The sequence below is a fragment of the Hydra vulgaris genome, chromosome 07 (genome assembly GCF_038396675.1).
Source record: "Hydra vulgaris chromosome 07, alternate assembly HydraT2T_AEP".
NCBI classification, from domain to species: domain Eukaryota; kingdom Metazoa; phylum Cnidaria; class Hydrozoa; order Anthoathecata; family Hydridae; genus Hydra; species Hydra vulgaris.
The window spans coordinates 12,270,523-12,289,502 of NC_088926.1; the positions used below are offsets into that span (position 1 = coordinate 12,270,523).

General features: G+C 27.6%; 1 protein-coding gene across 1 annotated transcript in view; it reads left to right on the forward strand.

The window, feature by feature from the left end:
* The first annotated feature begins 1,450 nt into the window (after window positions 1-1,450).
* LOC100192239 (probable ATP-dependent RNA helicase vasa-like) overlaps window positions 1,451-18,980 on the forward strand; it is a 31,075-nt gene continuing 13,545 nt past the window's right edge. Inside the window, exons 1-3 of the mRNA XM_065801073.1 lie at window positions 1,451-1,839; window positions 6,577-6,598; window positions 14,582-15,726. Coding sequence (XP_065657145.1) covers window positions 1,804-1,839; window positions 6,577-6,598; window positions 14,582-15,726 — 1,203 coding nt within the window. The 5' untranslated portion in view covers window positions 1,451-1,803. The remainder of the gene's footprint in view (window positions 1,840-6,576; window positions 6,599-14,581; window positions 15,727-18,980) is intronic.

The following is an 18,980-nucleotide window of genomic DNA, read 5'->3' on the forward strand; positions in this document are numbered from 1 at the left end:
TGACCATGATAAAATAAATTGGGTTACAAACAATTATCAAAACACATCAAATGAAGGTCTGTATTTACGACAACACAAATTCAAAATGAAAAAACCTTTTTGCAAAAATACCTTCAGATATCACTTTTTCCAAGATCGAGTTGTAAATGCATGGAATAACTTATCATCTAAATTAGTAGAAGCTGCTTCAATAAATAACTTCAAGAATAAACTAGACAAATCTGAATTTTGCAGAAACTTTTTTGTTAAAACAGAAACAAAATTTTGCAAAAATTTTGCAGAACCCTTTTTGTTAAAACATAAACAAAAATCAAACTGAGCTGTTACGGTGCAATATCTACCGTTCTTGCACTTTTCAACTGTTAACACTAGCTGTTACAGCTATATCTTATTATTATTATCCCTAAAAACTGAAACGATATTCCAAAAGTTACGTTTTTGTCCGAAAAACACATAAATCCTAATATCTCCTATACGCGTGCGGGAATACTTACAATACTGGTTCATAAAGAAAAATGGTTTTGCAAGTATAATTCATGGGCACCCGCAGGATTTTTTGATGTTTCAGATAGAGCACTTTCACACATTGTGCAAACTCCAAGCTTAAGTATGTTCATACCTATGCCAAATGAGGAGGCTTTGCAAAAATTTGGGATGGCAGAGGCCTGGGAGCAAAAAAGCCCTAAAACACTTGCCCGCCCTCCTACCCAAACGTGAGGGCACTGATGTAGTAAAATTTTCAACTTTACTATTTTAAACTAAATTTAAATTTAACAACAGGTTTTAAATTTCGTCGAAAAATATTGTAAATTACAAAAGTTATGACCATGCAAAATTACATCCCCTTTATTTTGGTGGTCGGAAGTTTGGAGTTTGCACAATGCGTGGAAGTGTCCTATCAGAAACATCAAAAAATACTGCGGCGCCTACGGTGTGATTTGAAAGATTTTTAATTAATAATACTTTATAAAGATATTACAGCAAGTTTGTTTACTTTAAAATCAAATGATTTAAATCGGCAGCACTTTATTTGTAATAATAAATAATGCAAACAAAATAGTATAAAGTAATATATAGTAGTATAAAATAGCTTTTGTACTATTAAAAGTTATTGTTTGTATTTTTATTGTTTAACTTTTTTTATTTTGAACAATAAAAACAGTACAATGTCTAACGAAGAAAACGTATATATTTTATGAACAAACATTTTAATTAAAAATCTCCATTTTATTTATACATATATGTTATAAACAAAATCCAGCAAAAATTATTAGGTATTCTTTAATATATAGAAAAAATTCTAATAATAATTGCAAATAAAAAATCGATTGAAAACGATTAAATCGATTAAACGATAAAATAACAAAGTTCAAATTGTTCATGTTTATTTAATTTTGTTTATGTTTTACTATTAAGCTTTTATACACATCCCAGAACCCTTTGCAAAACCATTGCACGATTTTAATGCAGGTCTTGTAGAGTCAGACACCGTTGGCTTTACTTGCAAAACGAGAAACTGATTCACTTTTTTTTAAATTCAATCCTGAGATACTCTGTTAAAGACTAACATTGTTTTGGACTTGCGGTCCTTTAGAACTTTTATTAGTTGTTAAAAAATTTATTTATATATCGAAATTTAATTAAATCTAATCTGTGGAAAAGATCTTATGAGTTATGACAAGTTTCGTGAAAATTTTGTGACTTTTTCGTTTTCAGCCTCGTTATCAGCCGTATCAATTTAAGGACCAGTCTACCTAAAGTGCAAAACAGAAAGGTGAACACGAGCCTTTTTTTAAAAATACCATGAGTGACGACTGGGACGAAACGCCAACTTCAGATGTAAATATGTTTTTGAATTTATAGACGTATATGTGATTATTCCAAACTATAAAATAATTTTTATTTTGAAAAATTAAATAAAAATTTTATTTTCAAGGAAAGAAGACCTTTTAATAGGGTTTTTTTAATAGAAAAATTTTATGTTATAATAAGTTAAAACTATACCTGCCGCATGGTTATTAATTTAATGCCCAAAAAGTTAAACTTTTCTCAAAGTTTGCAATTTTGATTTGTGCTAAATAATTTATATTTAAATTTAATAGTGATAAGATATAACAACTTGTTTTTGTTAAAATTGTATATAAGCACAATGATAACGATAGTTCCATACACAAATATTTTTTAACAGTTGTTGCAAAATGTACATTGGTTTTATTTGAATATAAATGTATTAGCTAACGACATCTTTATATCATAATGTTTGTGAAATCTTTAATAAATTAAAAAAAAAATTTTCTTCGACTATAAAATATACAATATTGTGTATATATATATATTTATATATATATATATATATATATATATATATATATATATATATATATATATATTATATATATATATATATATATATATATTTATATATATATATATATATATATATATATATATATATATATATATATATATATATTTATATATATATATATATATATATATTTATATATATATATATATATATATATTTATATATATATATATATATATATCATTAACCATGTTTTTTATGTAATGTGATCTTGTGTGCACCTTCACTCAAAGGTCTTCAGGTCAAAATTTTTACTAATCTTATTTTTCCTAATTCCGAGGTTCATATATACATATATATATATATATATATATATATATATATATATATATATATATATATATATATATATATATATATATACACACATATATATATATATATATACATATATATATACATATATATATATATATACATATATATATACATATATATATATATACATATATATATACATATATATATATACATATATATATATATATATATATATATATATATATATATATATATATATATATATATATATATATACTTATATTTATATATATTTATATATATACATACATATATATATATATATATATATATATATATATATATATATATATATATATATACATATATATATATACACACACACACACATCATTTAATGTATGTACTAAGGCCCTCACAGTTCGGTAAATCGGTATGATATTTAGTACAAAACTTATTTGATAAAAACTCTCATTTTAAAATCTATGTTTTTACCATGGTTTATAGTTTGTTTAGAATTATAATCAGTTAAAATTATGCGGTAGTGGTGTAGTGGTAGAGCGCTCGCTTCATAAGCGAGAGGTTCCGAGTTTAATTTCCACCATGTCCCTGGTAGTACCGCCCTCAATTTGTTTCTCCACGCAGCGACCTTGTTTGTCAAGGTTTGTGTTTCGGAGTTATAGAGTTGAGAGAGGGTTATAACCACAAGTAGCCTCCTTATCTGTAATGACCTTTTCGGCCTTGGGGAGGTGAATTATAAAAATAAATTAAAGAAAACACAATATTTTAAAACAATATATTTTACTATTTTATTATTTATTTTATATTGTTTAAATGTACCACATTTTTACATCTGTTGACGTATTATATAATCGCTAATCTTCTTCTAACTTTTCCCCTAGGGAAAGTTTGTATACATTGTTGACAGTCAAATAGTTCATTAAATAAACATTAAGAATTCCACTCAACACAGTTAGGCATAGATATCAGGTTATTTGAATATAGATTAGCTTACAATTGTTAATTGTCTTAAACTAACAAGAAATTAGAACTGGGCAACTTTTATGATGTAACTTTATATAACATATGGCATGTTAATAGTAAATAAAAAGTAAAGTAAGGTAAGTATAAGTTACACGAAAATGGGTAAAGTAATTGTTAAATGGCCTAATATGATTTTATTTTTTGCTTGTTGCACTCTCGTCAGTGGAGAATTTTTGCTGCAAGGGTTTGGCACAGGGCAATAATCTTTTTTCTTTTATTATTTCAATTAATATTCCTTATGTTTAAAAATTCTGACAAGAGTGCAACAAACAAACAAAAAATAAAATTGTTTTAAGCTGCCTAACTGTAGATAATTAGTCTTTATTTCAGTTTCTAAGGTCAAATTGTATTTATCTTTATTCAATAATTACTATTTTTAAGTAAATTAATACCACTATTTTAGGGCAGAACTACCCATAAAATAGTTCAAAGAAATTAAGGGACTACTCAATATTTTTTGAAGTTGTCTGTTTTTATCATTCAAAAAATTGAGGTGTCAATGTTAAAGCTATAATTTATAAATTAAAACTTAACCTAATTTACACCATGCATATAATGTGTGAGAATCAGAGGTGCCTCACAAAGTTTTTTTTAAATTGCTTAAAATATAATTCTTTTTCAATTTTTTTCTTTATATTTATAAATTTCTTACTATCCTTATATTTAAGCTAGTTCTTTTAATAATGCCCTTTGTTATTTAAAAAATGTTTAAATCCCCCTTGTAAGTGTAGTCCTACTTGCTTTAATTGATTGAGCTGCTTTCCTATTGTGGTGAGATTTTTTTTTTCCTTTTTTCATCTAAATATATATTACAATGGTTATTGCAGTGAGCTTTTATCTTCTTCTCCATCATCCAAAATCTTGTGAGACTTTTCATGCAAAGTTGCATTTTTTTATTGTAACTGTTCCTTTATGCTCAAAAATACTATTAGTTAGTTTTTTTCCTCAAACATCAATGCATTTTCTTGCAACTTAATGCTTTCCTGACTCACATTTTACACTTTTTAAGTCTTTTTCTATTTTTTATTTTATCACTTTTCTTTTGTTTTCTATTCAAATAGTGGTTGCTTATTTAGGTTAATACTGTTGTAGTATGTTTTGCAAACTTTTAGCATTAAATTACTGACTTTAAACCAGACAGATTTTTCATTTAAAAAAATTTTTATTGCTAAATAGTAACTGTCTAAAGTTGTATGTTATGTAACTCTTGCAAGATAGCTATTTCAGTATGATGTCATCAATTATGTCTTATTCAAGGTGTTGTGACTTTTTGGTGCCCCTAGTTGCCCTTTTAAAAATAGATAAACTTTGGTTTGAAAGTAACTAAAAAGTTATTTGTATTTACTTTTTGAAAAAAGTCACTCACCAGGACACTTGATTACATGGTGAGTCTCTTCATTAAAAATATTTCTCAGAAAGTATATCAAGATAATGCCTATGAAAAGTGTACACATCTCAAAAGTACTAAAATTTCATTTAGATTTCGGAAAGAATGATTTTAAAAATATATTACTTTAATTTTATATATAAAAAGTAACATCTTTAACATAAATATGTAAGGTTAATTTTGTATGATAATTAAAAATTTTTTTTAAAGTTTTAGATAATTAAAGTTCTTATTAACAGTTTTGAATATTTTTAAAATTGATCCAGTTTAACATACTTTTAGAGAAAAGTTTTGTATACATATAAAAAAAGGCAGTATATGTACTTCATATAATTTTGTACAGAAATAATGAAAGAAAAAAAAGACAACATTTGTTGTGATGATATTACTTAGTTGACTGAAAAAGCACTAATTATTTAATTAGCAATATGCAAGAAAAATAAGAATAATTTTTATTAATTTACACATCTATTACATGTTGTGTTTAATGCTGAATGTTTATTGCAAACAGGTTGCATGGAATCATGCAATCTGTTTGCAATAAACATTCAGCATTTTTAAGACGACATCCGAGTGTCGTCTTAAACCGATTGTAAGTCTTCCTGTTCTATGCTCATTTTATGTATGTGTTCCTCTACTGCAAAACAAAACATTCACTTTAGTTACATAGTTTTAGTAATCAATTGCAATATACAGATCTTCCTCATTTCAGAATCAAGTTCTTCAATCAGTTGCCTTAGTTCAGCAGGCGTTAATCTATAATAAGAAAAAAGCAATTAAGTAAACTATTAGATGTGACTAACTTATATAATTATTGACACAATATGATACTAAACCCCTTGTACTTTGATAACAGTGATTACTTAATCCAACTTTCTAATCACTCATAATGATTTACTGTTTAAATTTTTAATAGTTTAAATTAATAGTTTAAAAATAAACAATTATAAATGGCGCTTTAACATATGTCATATTTACTACCTTTTAAATCAGATTGTTTTTTATACAAACATACCAATACATTTATAACTACCTCACAATAATTCATACAAAATATATAGCACAAGAGAAATTAGCATTCAAAAATCTGAAGATAAATCATATTTTACAAAGTTAAATAATTTATAAATATACTAAATAGCATACTTGAACTGGGAATTTTTGTGCAAAATATATGAAGGTACAATGGTACTTGTCATCCGTGTAGCTTTGAGCTTAATATTTTATGATATTATTGATATGTTAGCTTAATAAAAACTGTTCAGAATTAATAGAGCATGGTTTTTACTATTATTAGAGTTAAATTATTATTTGCCTCTATAGGGATATAGTATTCAGGTTCTTCCTTATTTCTGGCAATTAGTTTACACGGAATGCATCACTGCGATAATAAATGATTTCCCTCACCCAGAAACTACCAAAATAGTTTTATTGGTATACTTGCAAGCTTATAATTCTTTTTTAAAATAGAGTAAAGCGTATTTACATGTATAGTAAATAATTTTTTTTTCTTTAGGTGGGAGGATTTGGTTCAGGAGGTAAGTTATCAAATATTAATTTATTTTTACAAAAATAACAGTTTCCGTTGTATTATAATTTTATTCTTTTTATTGGACTTTAATTAGAAAAGACGAAGCTTTGAATATATATTCATAACTAATGAATAAAAAATCCTAGGGAAATCATTGAGGATGTTTTGGAAAGATATTATTGGTAATAAGAAAATATTATCTTTTGGAAAATTTTAATAATACTGTGGACTGACTTCAAATTATCACGTTTAAAAATATTTGACAACCTTATTTCTTGATTCAAAAGTTCAAAAATTCTCTCAAAGGCAGTTTAAAAGAAATTTAACTGATGTACTTTAAGAAAGGAAAACTTATCTTGGGGACTTGGTTATTATTGTTTATCAGAAATTTTGTGTTTTGTCAAATCTAGGTTTTAAATTATGTTGACATTATATTATAAAGGTATTTTTAATGGCAAAAGTTTTATGGCTAGATTAAAGAAGATATTTTCAAATTTTTGCTTCACAATTTCCTCAGAAAAATCAATTGTTCAGCTAATAATATTATTTATCTATTTATATATAAATAATACTTAAAAGTTAGTTTTTTACTTTAATTGTAAGTTTTTGTTTAAAAGTGATTTTATAAAAAGTTTCAAATTTTCCATTTTGAAGCATGTGTTATAAATCAAATAAAACAAAATGGAAAATAATTTTACATGGTAAAACCACTCATTAATACTTAAAAAATGTTTGGGGTTCCATATGCTTTTATAAATTTTTTAACAAGAAATGTTTTTTTGGAATTTCAACCTTTTTGTGCGCTATCAGTTGTTGAGAGAACAATATATTGCAGATCTTAATTAGTTTCTTAATACACAAACACAAAGTGTAATGGTCTTGATGTGTTTGTAGAATGATTTTGTCACAACTTCATGTTTTTACTACCCCATTGCTATGTTTGTTTTATTTATTATATTTTAGTTATAGTAAAAAAAGTCTGTATTGAACCATTTGATTAATGCCTTTCATTTGGTTCTATCACAGCTACTCTTAATACACATTTGACACCTATCATTGTCAAAAACACAACCATTTGTCAGTTTTATAACTTTGTTTATTAAACAAAAAATTTACAACTTTATATTGAACAAAAATGTTTATCAATTTCACTTCACTTTTCCATTCGAACCTTGAGTTTCGAATGGAAAATAACTATAGAAACTGGTTTTTTCTTTGCTTTAGTAAGTTGTTTAAAAATCTTATTTTGTGCAAAAAGAAATCTTTATTTTCTAAATTTGATTAATGTATTTAAGCTCTTTAATTTGTGATTAATTTTATCTTTGATTATGCAATTAAATGTCAAGAGTTATATATATCGACAGGGGCTATTCTTGGAAATAAATTTGCCCCCTGTGCCGGTGCCTGGCGTAAAAAAGAATTTGTTGGAAACATTGTTTTATGTAGGAATTATTTCGTGAAAAAACAATATTTGCAGTTTTAAAAAAAAAAGGTCCTCAATTTTTGCATTATAAATACTTAAATTTATCTATTAATTGAAAAAATTTGGCTTACTGTGATTCTTTTGAAATTTTGGATAATGCCCTAACTAAACCCAAATTAAAGATAAAAGAAGCCCTCCACATTAAACGGGAAAGTCCCTCACTTAATAAACAAACTTTACATTATGCTATTTAGTTTTACTGTCGATTTATTTTTTTGTTTTTGTTTTGACAGTTGGTTATTTACCAAGTTATTTTGTAATAAATGTTGGTTATTTTGTATAAATTTTGTCTGTTAATATTTCTTTGAAAGCTTTCTATTTTTTTAAGATTATTTTTTTTAATTGTAAAATAATCTTTTGAAATTGTTAAAAAATCGTGTTATTTTTTAAAATAAATACTTATTTTATGCTATTACGACATTCAAGAAAATGTATGTATATTAGAGCCCTGCAAATCAATTCAATTTAAAAATCAAGTGTCACTTTGATTCGAAAAAAATTGTTCAAGTTTTTCAAATCACTAGTTTATGTTGTTGTTTTTTCAGATATCCAACGCTAAGATAGTAGAGTAATAGTAATCGAAAGTAATTGTAATACTGCTTCCAAACAACCACTAAAAAATTTTTAAGTAGTTTTATTTTTATTTTTTGTGTGTGAAAAAGATGCTTAAATTTGGATTTCCTCACGTTGCTGATTGGATTTGTGATTGGATTTGTAAATCAAGACCCAGTTTGATTCAAGATTCGATTCGAAACTAAAAATGCCAATTCGCTGTGCCCTAATATATGTATATATACATATACAGGGCTTGTGATGAAGCAGGCGTGATCACGCCGTGCTCGTGAAACACCTCCGTAAATGGTATTTTCAAACCTTCTAGGCACAATAAACAACGCTCGCTCAGCTTATAATGAGAGTATAAAATCACGCTCGTTCAAAAGTTTGGGACGGAAAAAATAATAAGCTTTTATATGGTTTTTTTTATAAAATATTTGTAATTAAATTTTTTAGGTAATGATAAAACTTGTTGAGTTAACAGTAAAACTCTGTCTTTCTTATACTTATAGGAAGTACTTATATAAAATATAAGCATTACGTCACTCGCTTTCTGCATGTTTCTGTTTTGCACTCAACATAATGAATGAACAGTTTGAAGTCGTTACAGCTAATTTCAATAATGGAATGTTAACTTAATTAAGAAAGTTATTTTAACCAATTACGTGTGGAAACATAATGTGAATATAAAAATGTGCAAATAAAATAAGAATAGAAAATTAGGAAATAACTATAAGAAAGTTAAAGCTTCTGAATGTTTTTAATTTCGTAAAAATGTTGAGTAAGATCTATTTGATTTATTGTTAATAATATTCCACACATCGTTAATAAAAACATATTTTCATAATGGAGATTTTTTTAAATTCATTTTTGTATAGTTTAAATAAGAAATTATAAAAAAATATATTTAATAATTAATTTACGAAAAAAATTAATTATTAAAAAGATATCAAGAAATATAAAAACCGTTAATCATAAATATTAAGTTAGCAGCGTTTTAAATACAGATCAAAACAACAAGCAAAAAATTTTAGCCATGAGTTTATTCTTCAATACTGCTATAAGAACTTATTAAGCACTTGTGTTTTTGTTTGGTTGCGTTTTTTTTACCATTAATAATTTAAAAAAATAGTGATCTGGTGCAAATAAAAAACAAGAAGTTGGGAAGTATAAAAAACTACATTTTTGAAGTAGTATAAATGCGCTGCTCTAGATACAACTTCAAACATTGACGCATGAAAATCATATAACAAATAGAAAGCTTTTTATAAACAGTCTTCCGATATTTTCAAATTTCAAGATTGCTCTCGCGGCCTTGACCCCGAACCCGCATAATTGCGCTCAATGACAACATATAATTTTACGAGCGTGGTATAACACGCTTAACGATGTTCTTCATCACAAACCCTGCATATATATCCTATATATAATCCTTGGGATTAGGAAAAATTATTACTGACCTCAAACACTTTATAGTTGGCATTGCCAAATGCCGACTATAATTCCGAGGTTTGTGTGTATATATATAGAGAGAGAGAAAGAGATAAAAAGTTATGCAGATTTTGAACGAAAAACATTTGACATTTTTGAAGCCATTATGAATGGTTCTTACTAGCTTGCCTTTATATCTAGTAATTAAACAGATACATTTCTGAGTTAAGGTAAAGGACTAGTCCACTGTGCAGGGCTTATATTTTTTAGAATTATTTTAAGTTATTTAGGAAGTGTTTATGTTGTTACTACTAACAGGAATACAAAGCCAACATTTAAAAAGTAATGATTTGGATACGAATTTTTAGGATATATTTTATAATTTTTAGGATATATAATATTTTTAAAATAAACCCTTCAAAATCTCAAACAGTAAAAGTTATGCAAGTCTGGTTCTCATAAGCTTAGTTGTTTTTGTTGTAATTTCTATTTATTAAACATTTTAATAAAAAAATTACTTTGAGTAAAAATACCACAATCCGGACTCTCTCCACAAAATTTATTTTTAAAAAGTGTCCGCTTTTTAGAAAATTTCTCTTAAAGTAGTCAGTTCCAAATTATATGAAAAAAACAGATAAATTAATAAATTCAATATTATTATTTTTATTGTTAAAAAATATACATAATAATAATACAATCAGAAAAAACTGGAAAAAATAAACAAAAAGACATGAGCAAGCTTGAGCTTGAAATAAAAATTTTATAAATTAGGTTCAACAATTTTTTGTGCTAAAGAGTTCTTTGCCTTTTATATCTTTTTGGGAGAGTTTTACAAAGCCACGAACTGCAATTTGATTTACAAGTTTTCCATAAAACTTGCACCTCTGGCTTTTCATTTTCAAAAAACGTTCGGCACTTTTTGTATATTTTTTGGCTTTCTTAGCAGGAGTTTCTACTTCTGCTGCTGCAATTTCAACATATGTTCGTTTTTATAACTTTGCGTCTTCTTCTCTTAACTGGTTTAACCATGTAAATGCTTGACCACTGTTCTGACATTTCTGGGTTTTTTTGCAGGATGCTTGTAGGCATTTTGGAATTGAAATAGCTTCAAGAGAGCTCTTCTAAGACTGATTTTTACACAAGTCGCCAATTCTTCTTAATAATTAAATCTTAAGTTGGAATTTAAGTTCAGTGTTTCACAGAAAGACGTACGATCGCAGATCTTCTGTGAAACAGGTCAAAATGTGATTGCCTGGTTGTATAATGACCAGGATGTGATTGCCTGGTCGTACAATGACCAGGCAATCGCATTTTGCTTTGACTATATGACCACTGCTATTTCATAAAACATTTTAAAAACGCTCCAAATGAAATTATACCATAAGTGAAATCAATTACACAAAAACTTCTAAACAAATGTTCTTATATTAGCGAAACTCTTAAATAAAGTAAAAATTTACTGGTAATGATTTTTTTTAAAAGTATGATTGACGGTTTTTAAAAGTATAGTTGACATAATTTTTTAAATTTAGATAATATAAATGTATATTTAATTTATATTATGTAAATATAAATATTTAAGTAAGCGTTTTTTTATAATAAATGTTATTAAAAAATTAAAAGTTATTTTGTTTTATAAACGATGACTTTCTACGACAACAAAAGTTGTTGAAAGAAAAAAAATACAAATGTTAAAACAAAGAATGAAATGGCTTTTTAATGCATATTTATTTACTTGTTTACATTTACATGGAAAATGATATTTTTAAATAAGTAAAAAAAAAGCACTATAATTTAAATTAAGTGTGTGTATTTTTTAAACAATCATAAAAGTAAATTGTTCTTTGTTTATTAATGTTCTAAACATTAATAAAGATTAAAAAACTAATCCAAATGTAATTAAAAATATAGTTTAAACAAACTAAGCATTTTAGTTTATTGAGATTTGTTTTACTTGATTTGTGCATATATATATATACACACACTCGCATTACTGTCGGAAAAATTGTGGGCACCCTTGAATTTTGTAAAAATGGTAACTGATCTAAGGATTTCATTAATCAATGCACACAATATTGAACACAAAATGCAGTAATAATACAGTTAAGTAAGGTCCATATATAAAAAAACATCAATTAGTAGTCTATTGAATAGCCTTTGGCCCACAGCCTAGTGTCCACAACTTTTTGGACAGTACTGCATATAAATACAACCCTCGGAATTAGGAAAATTGAGGTTGGCAATAATTTGCCGACCTCAATCTTTTAGAGGACGGCAAAAAAAATTTGATACAAAGGTCTTACCATAAAGCATCGAAACTAGGTCGATAATTTTTTGCCGACCTCAAACACTTTTAGTTCGGCATTGCCAAATGCCGACCCTATTTCCAAGGGTTGTATATATATATTGTGTTTTTGCTTTATTTAAGTGTTTCTTTTATTTTCTCTTTAAGATTTTTTTTTTTTACTTTTTTATAGTTTTTTTTAGATAAGTTTAAGTTTTTTTAGCACATTTTTAAATATTGAAAACATGTCAAAAGCAGTGGTCAAATCACCGAAACAAAGTATTTTTAGCGTGGTCATATAATTGTGTGCGATTACATGTCTTCCTGTGAAACACTGAAGTTGGAGTTGCAGGCATAATTAAGGTTTGTTTGTTTAGCAGTTTAAGGCAAAGAACTTGGGCTGTGTGATAATTTTGTAACTGCTAATGATGTTATTAAAAGTTAATCAAATTTTTAATTTTGATTTGTCAATCTTGTCTTGTTTTAATGGTAAGAGCCCAGTGTATTCAAAACTAGCAATAATTTGAGTACGATTGTAAGCTTTGTTGCTTCTACAACTGTGCAAGGAGACAAGGGAAAATGTTTTTAGACAAATTGCAAAAACCACTTTCAGCATAAAACTTTCTCAAAATATCATGCCAAACATCTTTGACATGGCAAAATACACCAACATCAAGAAGCTGCAGAATCTGAGATAAATGGGCAGGAATGCAAATTAGTGTTGTATTGTTTTCTATACACTTTAAGGCTACACTTAATGACACGTGTGTTCTGTGGCCATCCAAAAGTAAAATTTATTGGCCACCAATTTTTTTGAATGTGCGGAATAAACATTTCATTGAGCCATTGCAAAAATTGATAACTTTCCATTCAACCAGACGAGGATGTTATGTAAAGTGTGTTTGGTGGGCTTCTTTTAATCCAATCATGATAGTCAATTCTTTGATTTGTAAACAACAAAAGGTGGTAGAAGGAATCCGTCAGCGTTAACACAATTAAGAACGGTTTAGTTTATTTTTTTTGTTATTACCAAGTACTAGTGGATGCTTTGCATATCTTCTGGTAATTACTTTTGTATCACCTTTGTTACTATTGAAACCAGTTTCATCACAATTCCACAAATGCATGACTTCATTAAAACCATTTTTTGCTAAATTAAAATGTTTTTTCAAAACATCAAAATAACTGGCAATAATTTCTGCTGTGCATAACCCTGCTCTCAAAGCAATATTTCTAGCATCTGAAGAAGGTGAATCAAGTTACTCAATAAAAGGGCTCAATTTTGTTGTATTGCCGCTAACAATTACTAAAGTCTTATTTGATTTTTGGTAGGATAACCTTGATTTTGGTATGCTGTAGAACTGATCTGGCGCTCTCAAGTTCAACTCGTCATTTTCAATCTTATCCAATGCGCTTTTTATTGTCTCCTCAGTGTAAGGCTTCTCAGTTGTTTTATTTCTTGCCATTTTAAGTTTAGTTAATTCAATTCAGTTACAGATTTGTAGAGATTTTTGAGATTGAAGAAACGATTCACTTTTGTGGTTACTTTGTGTACTTTTGCTCTTTAATTTTAACATAGGTGCAAAAGTACTAAATTAATTACACGAAAGTGTGAAAACTTAAAAAAATACAAATAAAGAAGTTCAATCAGTGTGAAAAAATAATAAAATAAATTAATTTTAACATAATAAAAAAATTCAATTAGCGTGAAAAATAATAAACAGATTAACCTATTAAATTTTAATTGATTATAAGGGTTTTATTAAAAGGATTATTGTGTCCGGTTAAAAATGAAAACTTAAGAAAATCTTGTTTCGGTAATAACTTTTTAACAGAGTAAGATTTTGAAAATCTAAAACTATTTTTGGAATTAGCAGAAAATTTCCAACAAAATAGCTTCCTTTGTTTTTAAATTGCCTTTAAAAATCTTTTATGCTAAGAACCTAATTTCCAAAAAAAAGTTTGATTTTTAAGGTTAGATTTTGTTTGAACAAAAATATCTTATTAAAACAATCATTTTAATAATTATTTTTTTTTTTGAAGTTTTATAATATTCCGCACACTAAAAATTAAAAACTTTTAAAATTTGCAAATATCTTTATTTTTAGTGAAGATATTTAGTTTTCCCGATAAGTGTCTGCTTTTGCGCACTGTCTGGTTTGTGATACTTTTACTCTGTTGATTTTACTGCTTTAAAAAAAAAAATTCTTATTAATTGATTAAATTTGTTTTTATAGGTGGATCAAGCAGCTTTGGTAAATGTTTTAATAGTGGAGGAGGATTTGGATCAAGTACTGTGGGCGGATTTGGTGACACCTCTGTAGGTGGTTTTGGATCTTCAGGTGGTTTTGGTGGCAGCAGTTTTAATGGTGGAGGTGGTGGTGGAAGGGCTTGTCATAAATGTGGAAAAGAAGGGCATATGTCAAGGGAGTGTCCTGATGGTGGGGGTGGAGGAGGAGGTAGGGCATGTTTCAAATGTAAACAAGAGGGTCATATGTCTAGAGATTGCCCACAAGGAGGAAGTGGTGGTGGTAGAGCTTGTCATAAATGTGGAAAAGAGGGTCATATGTCAAGAGAGTGTCCTGATGGTGGAGGAGGAGGAGGTAGGGCATGTTTCAAATGTAAACAAGAGGGTCATATGTCAAAAGATTGTCCTCAAGGTGGAGGAGGTGGTGGTAGTAGGACTTGTCATAAATGTGGAAAAGAAGGACATATGTCAAGGGAGTGTCCTGATGGTAGTGGAGGTGGTGGTGGCTTTGGTGAAAAAAGTGGTGGCGGTGGCTTTGGTGGTGGGGGTGGCGGCTTTGGAGGTGGTTTTGGTGGGGGTGGCGGTGGCTTTGGAACAATTTCAACTGACAGTAATAGTTTTGAGGGAAATGGTGGAGGGTTTGGAGATGATGCTGCTGGTGGAGGAGGTTTTGGTGCATCTGAAAAGCGAGATGATGGTTGTAGAATATGTAAACAGTCCGGACATTTTGCAAAAGATTGTCCTGATAAGAAGCCTAGAGATGATACATGTAGGCGATGTGGTGAATCTGGTCATTTTGCTAAAGACTGTGAAGCTCCTCAAGATCCTAATAAACCACAAGCTGTCACTTATGTACCTCCTGAACCTTCTGAAGATGAACAGGATTTATATAGAACAATTGAACAAGGAATTAATTTTAATAAATATGACAATATTCCTGTTGAAGTTACAGGACCAGGTACAATACCTAGTGCTATTAGAGAGTTTGCAGAAGCAAACATTGATAGAACTATTTTAGAAAATGTTGAAAAAGCACACTATATAAAGCCCACGCCAGTCCAAAAGTATGCTATACCGATAATTACAGGAAATCGAGATCTTATGTCGTGTGCTCAAACTGGATCAGGCAAAACAGTATGTTGTTTTTTTAACTATATAATTTTAATATTATTTTTAATATATTTTTTTCTTTTCTGGAAAACCTTTAATTTATTTTAATTTTTATTATTATTTTAGGTGGTTTGAAAATAACCATTATTTTAAGCAAATCAATACTTATAAAATAGTGTTAAAAAATTTTTTTTTTTTTTTTTTTTTAATATAAATTTTCTTTCATCTCACCAATATAACTCTTGTTATATTGACGAGACCTCTCTCTCGTGAGAACTTTCTTTTGTCATTTAAAGACAAATTATTGAATAGTTAACATAAGTGAACTTTAACCTAAGAAACAGACGGTTATTTGAAATATTAGTAAAAATTGCAATAAATTTTTTTTGCCTATATCTAGAGCTTAAGTAACTTTATAAATATGATGGTGACATGGTTTAAAATTTTATTTTGTTAGGCATTTTGCCGTAGATGTCATTTGAATATGCTATCTTATCATTAAAGCAAAAACATGTTGCTATATCTTTGATACAACATGTTAAGCAAAATCTTTGAGACAATAACCTCAGTACTACTTAACTAATTTTTTATTTTCTTTAAAAAAGCAGCTTGACTTTTTTTTAATGGTGAAATAAATGAAAGTAGGTTTTTGTAACTTATTATTAAAATATTAATGAAAGTACTTATGATTTTTGTTAGACTTACTAGCTCAGATCAGTCTATTTTCTTATATTGTTTGTAATCTATATAATAATCATCTTCATCAATATCTTTTTGAGAATACAACTTGTTTTCAAGATGTCTTATATAGAATCTTCTTGACACAAAGGGTAAATAGGTATCATGCAATTTTTGTTAGCCCTACTACAAACAATTATATTAATAATTTCATGATAATCCTTTGATAATTCAGCTGCACTAATCATTAACTTCATCGTTTGATAGTGCACACACATACTGTATGCATATCAGATGCTCTTACTTTAATGCACTACTTTGGGCAATGTGAGCTAAAGTTTAAAAAACAACTCTTTATATCAGGATAACTGATTTTAAACTTAGTATAGAGTTTATTCAGATTTGAGAGAATCGATTGCTTTTGCATATGAAATCTTTGAGCTATACTTAAATCTTTTTTACCAGACATTTCCCTGCTATTTTCATCATTAACATAAAATTCAATAGTGTTGACAACTGATAAACTGAGGTTTGTTCTGTGAACATTTGTTGCAAAACAACAACACCATTCTTTTATCCATTGTTAACACTGGTGGTATCTGCAACAATCATCTGTATTGAATTCCAAAGTTGAAATTCATTGAGGACTTTAGAAATTCCTTGAGCAATGATTTTCCCCTGCCATCTCCCTAGCCTAGGACATCCAATTTGATTTCTCTTTTTTCATTTTTATGGACAACTACTTGATAATCGATTCTTTGATTTGCTTGCCATCAACATGTAAGGACCAACTTTCCATATGCAACTTTTCAATCATTTCTTTTTTCAGCTTTGTTTGTTGATACTCTTATGTAGGTCACCAAGTTGACTGCAATTATGCTTTCATGATGTTTTTTGCTTGGTTTAGGAGTAGTTTCTTCTTCATTGTTTTTGTTTTGGTGGCTTCTTTGGAAATTTTCGCTATTCGCTCCTTTTTTCCTTTGATTTTTGGGCCAAAGAAATGGTAGCATCCGATAATTTGCTTATGTAGAGGTATTCTACACTTCTCTTCCAGTGAATATTCTTCCATGGGGACCATTCTTTTTTTTAGGCTTGTTCATCACCATGTGTTGCTTCTGTAATAACTATAAAATTAGATCAGCAGCTATGTATACACAGTCTAAATTGTTATAGAATATTCTTAATTGTTCCAGAATGCTTTAAAGTTGTCTAAAATATTCTGGAATTTTCCAAAATATTCTAAAGTTCTAAACACTTCTAATCTATACAAGTTTTAAATGATTTTCAGCAAAGCCACACATATTAGTAGTAACTGTAACAAGATTAAATAAATGACGATTCGTAATTTTAATTGTGGGGTGACCTTTTTTTACAACTTGTTTTCTAACTTAAAGTTCATCAATTTATGACACAGGAAATTTTTTTTTTTTTTAAAAAAAAAGTCAAAAAGTCATAAACCTAATATATAGGTACAATAAAGTTAAAAAAAAGGATAGTTAAGTAATAATAGCCTAACTTCTTTTTCTATTGTATCAATTAAATAGATCATAAGTTATGTGGATTGTGGAGTAACATTTTAAGTAAACATATTCATGGTGTAAGCAAGCCGTTTTATTTTCATCAGTTTTAACGCTAGAACTATCAAGCCTTATTCCATCGTTGTGACTTGAAACTTTTTTAATATCATTTTACATTTTCGTGTTTGTGAAAAATCTCTTTATATATTAATCCAATTGAACTTCTCTCTTTATCATTCATATTAAATAATTATTAATTTATTTTAAAGAAATAATTTCAAAGTAATTGTTATTTGAAGATTCATAAACAGAAAGTTCTTCGTTACATGGCAGTTGTATAAAGATCTTTAATGTGAAATGCATAAATCATAAAATCTTAGGTGGTATGGTGCTGAGAATAAATTGAATTGAGGTGGAATCAGAAACAGCTGCACAATAAGACGAAAATCATGGTCTAGAATGAGGCTTGACTTGAAACAGATAAGGCATAAAATCTTCCATTCCTGTCTGAATCCACGAGATGTTACGATGTAGGAATCATAAAAAAATAGATTTACTGCACCCCGCTGAAAGTAGTCTGCATATAAAATTTTCAAAATTGCGCATGTTAAAACTATAAATAAACGAACACTTTAAGTAATTTAGTTAAAGCTAAAATTTAACATTATTCAAGAGTCTAAATAAATTTGTTTGCTTTAAATAATTTTTGCTTTTTAATAATTTTTTATTAAAGTTGTTAATTTAAAATTTTGTTATTAAATTAAATTAAATGCCTTTGTTTCATAATGTTATTATAAGATAATGTTAGAAAACTAGTTTTTATAATTTTTTGATGTTGTAATAGTTTGCGATATTGTATTGTGTTATTGTGATGTGTTATTTGAAATAATGAATTTGTTATATTGTGATGTGTCTAATTGGGAACTTAAACTTGTAATATTGCGATGTTTTGATTGGAATGTGTATAGTGACCAAACTTATGAGATGGTCAAATTAACTGTTCTTATTTTGAAACAAAATATTGAATAGTTTTTTTATGTCATTTTTACAATATGAAATAAGATATGGTTGTCTAGATAAATC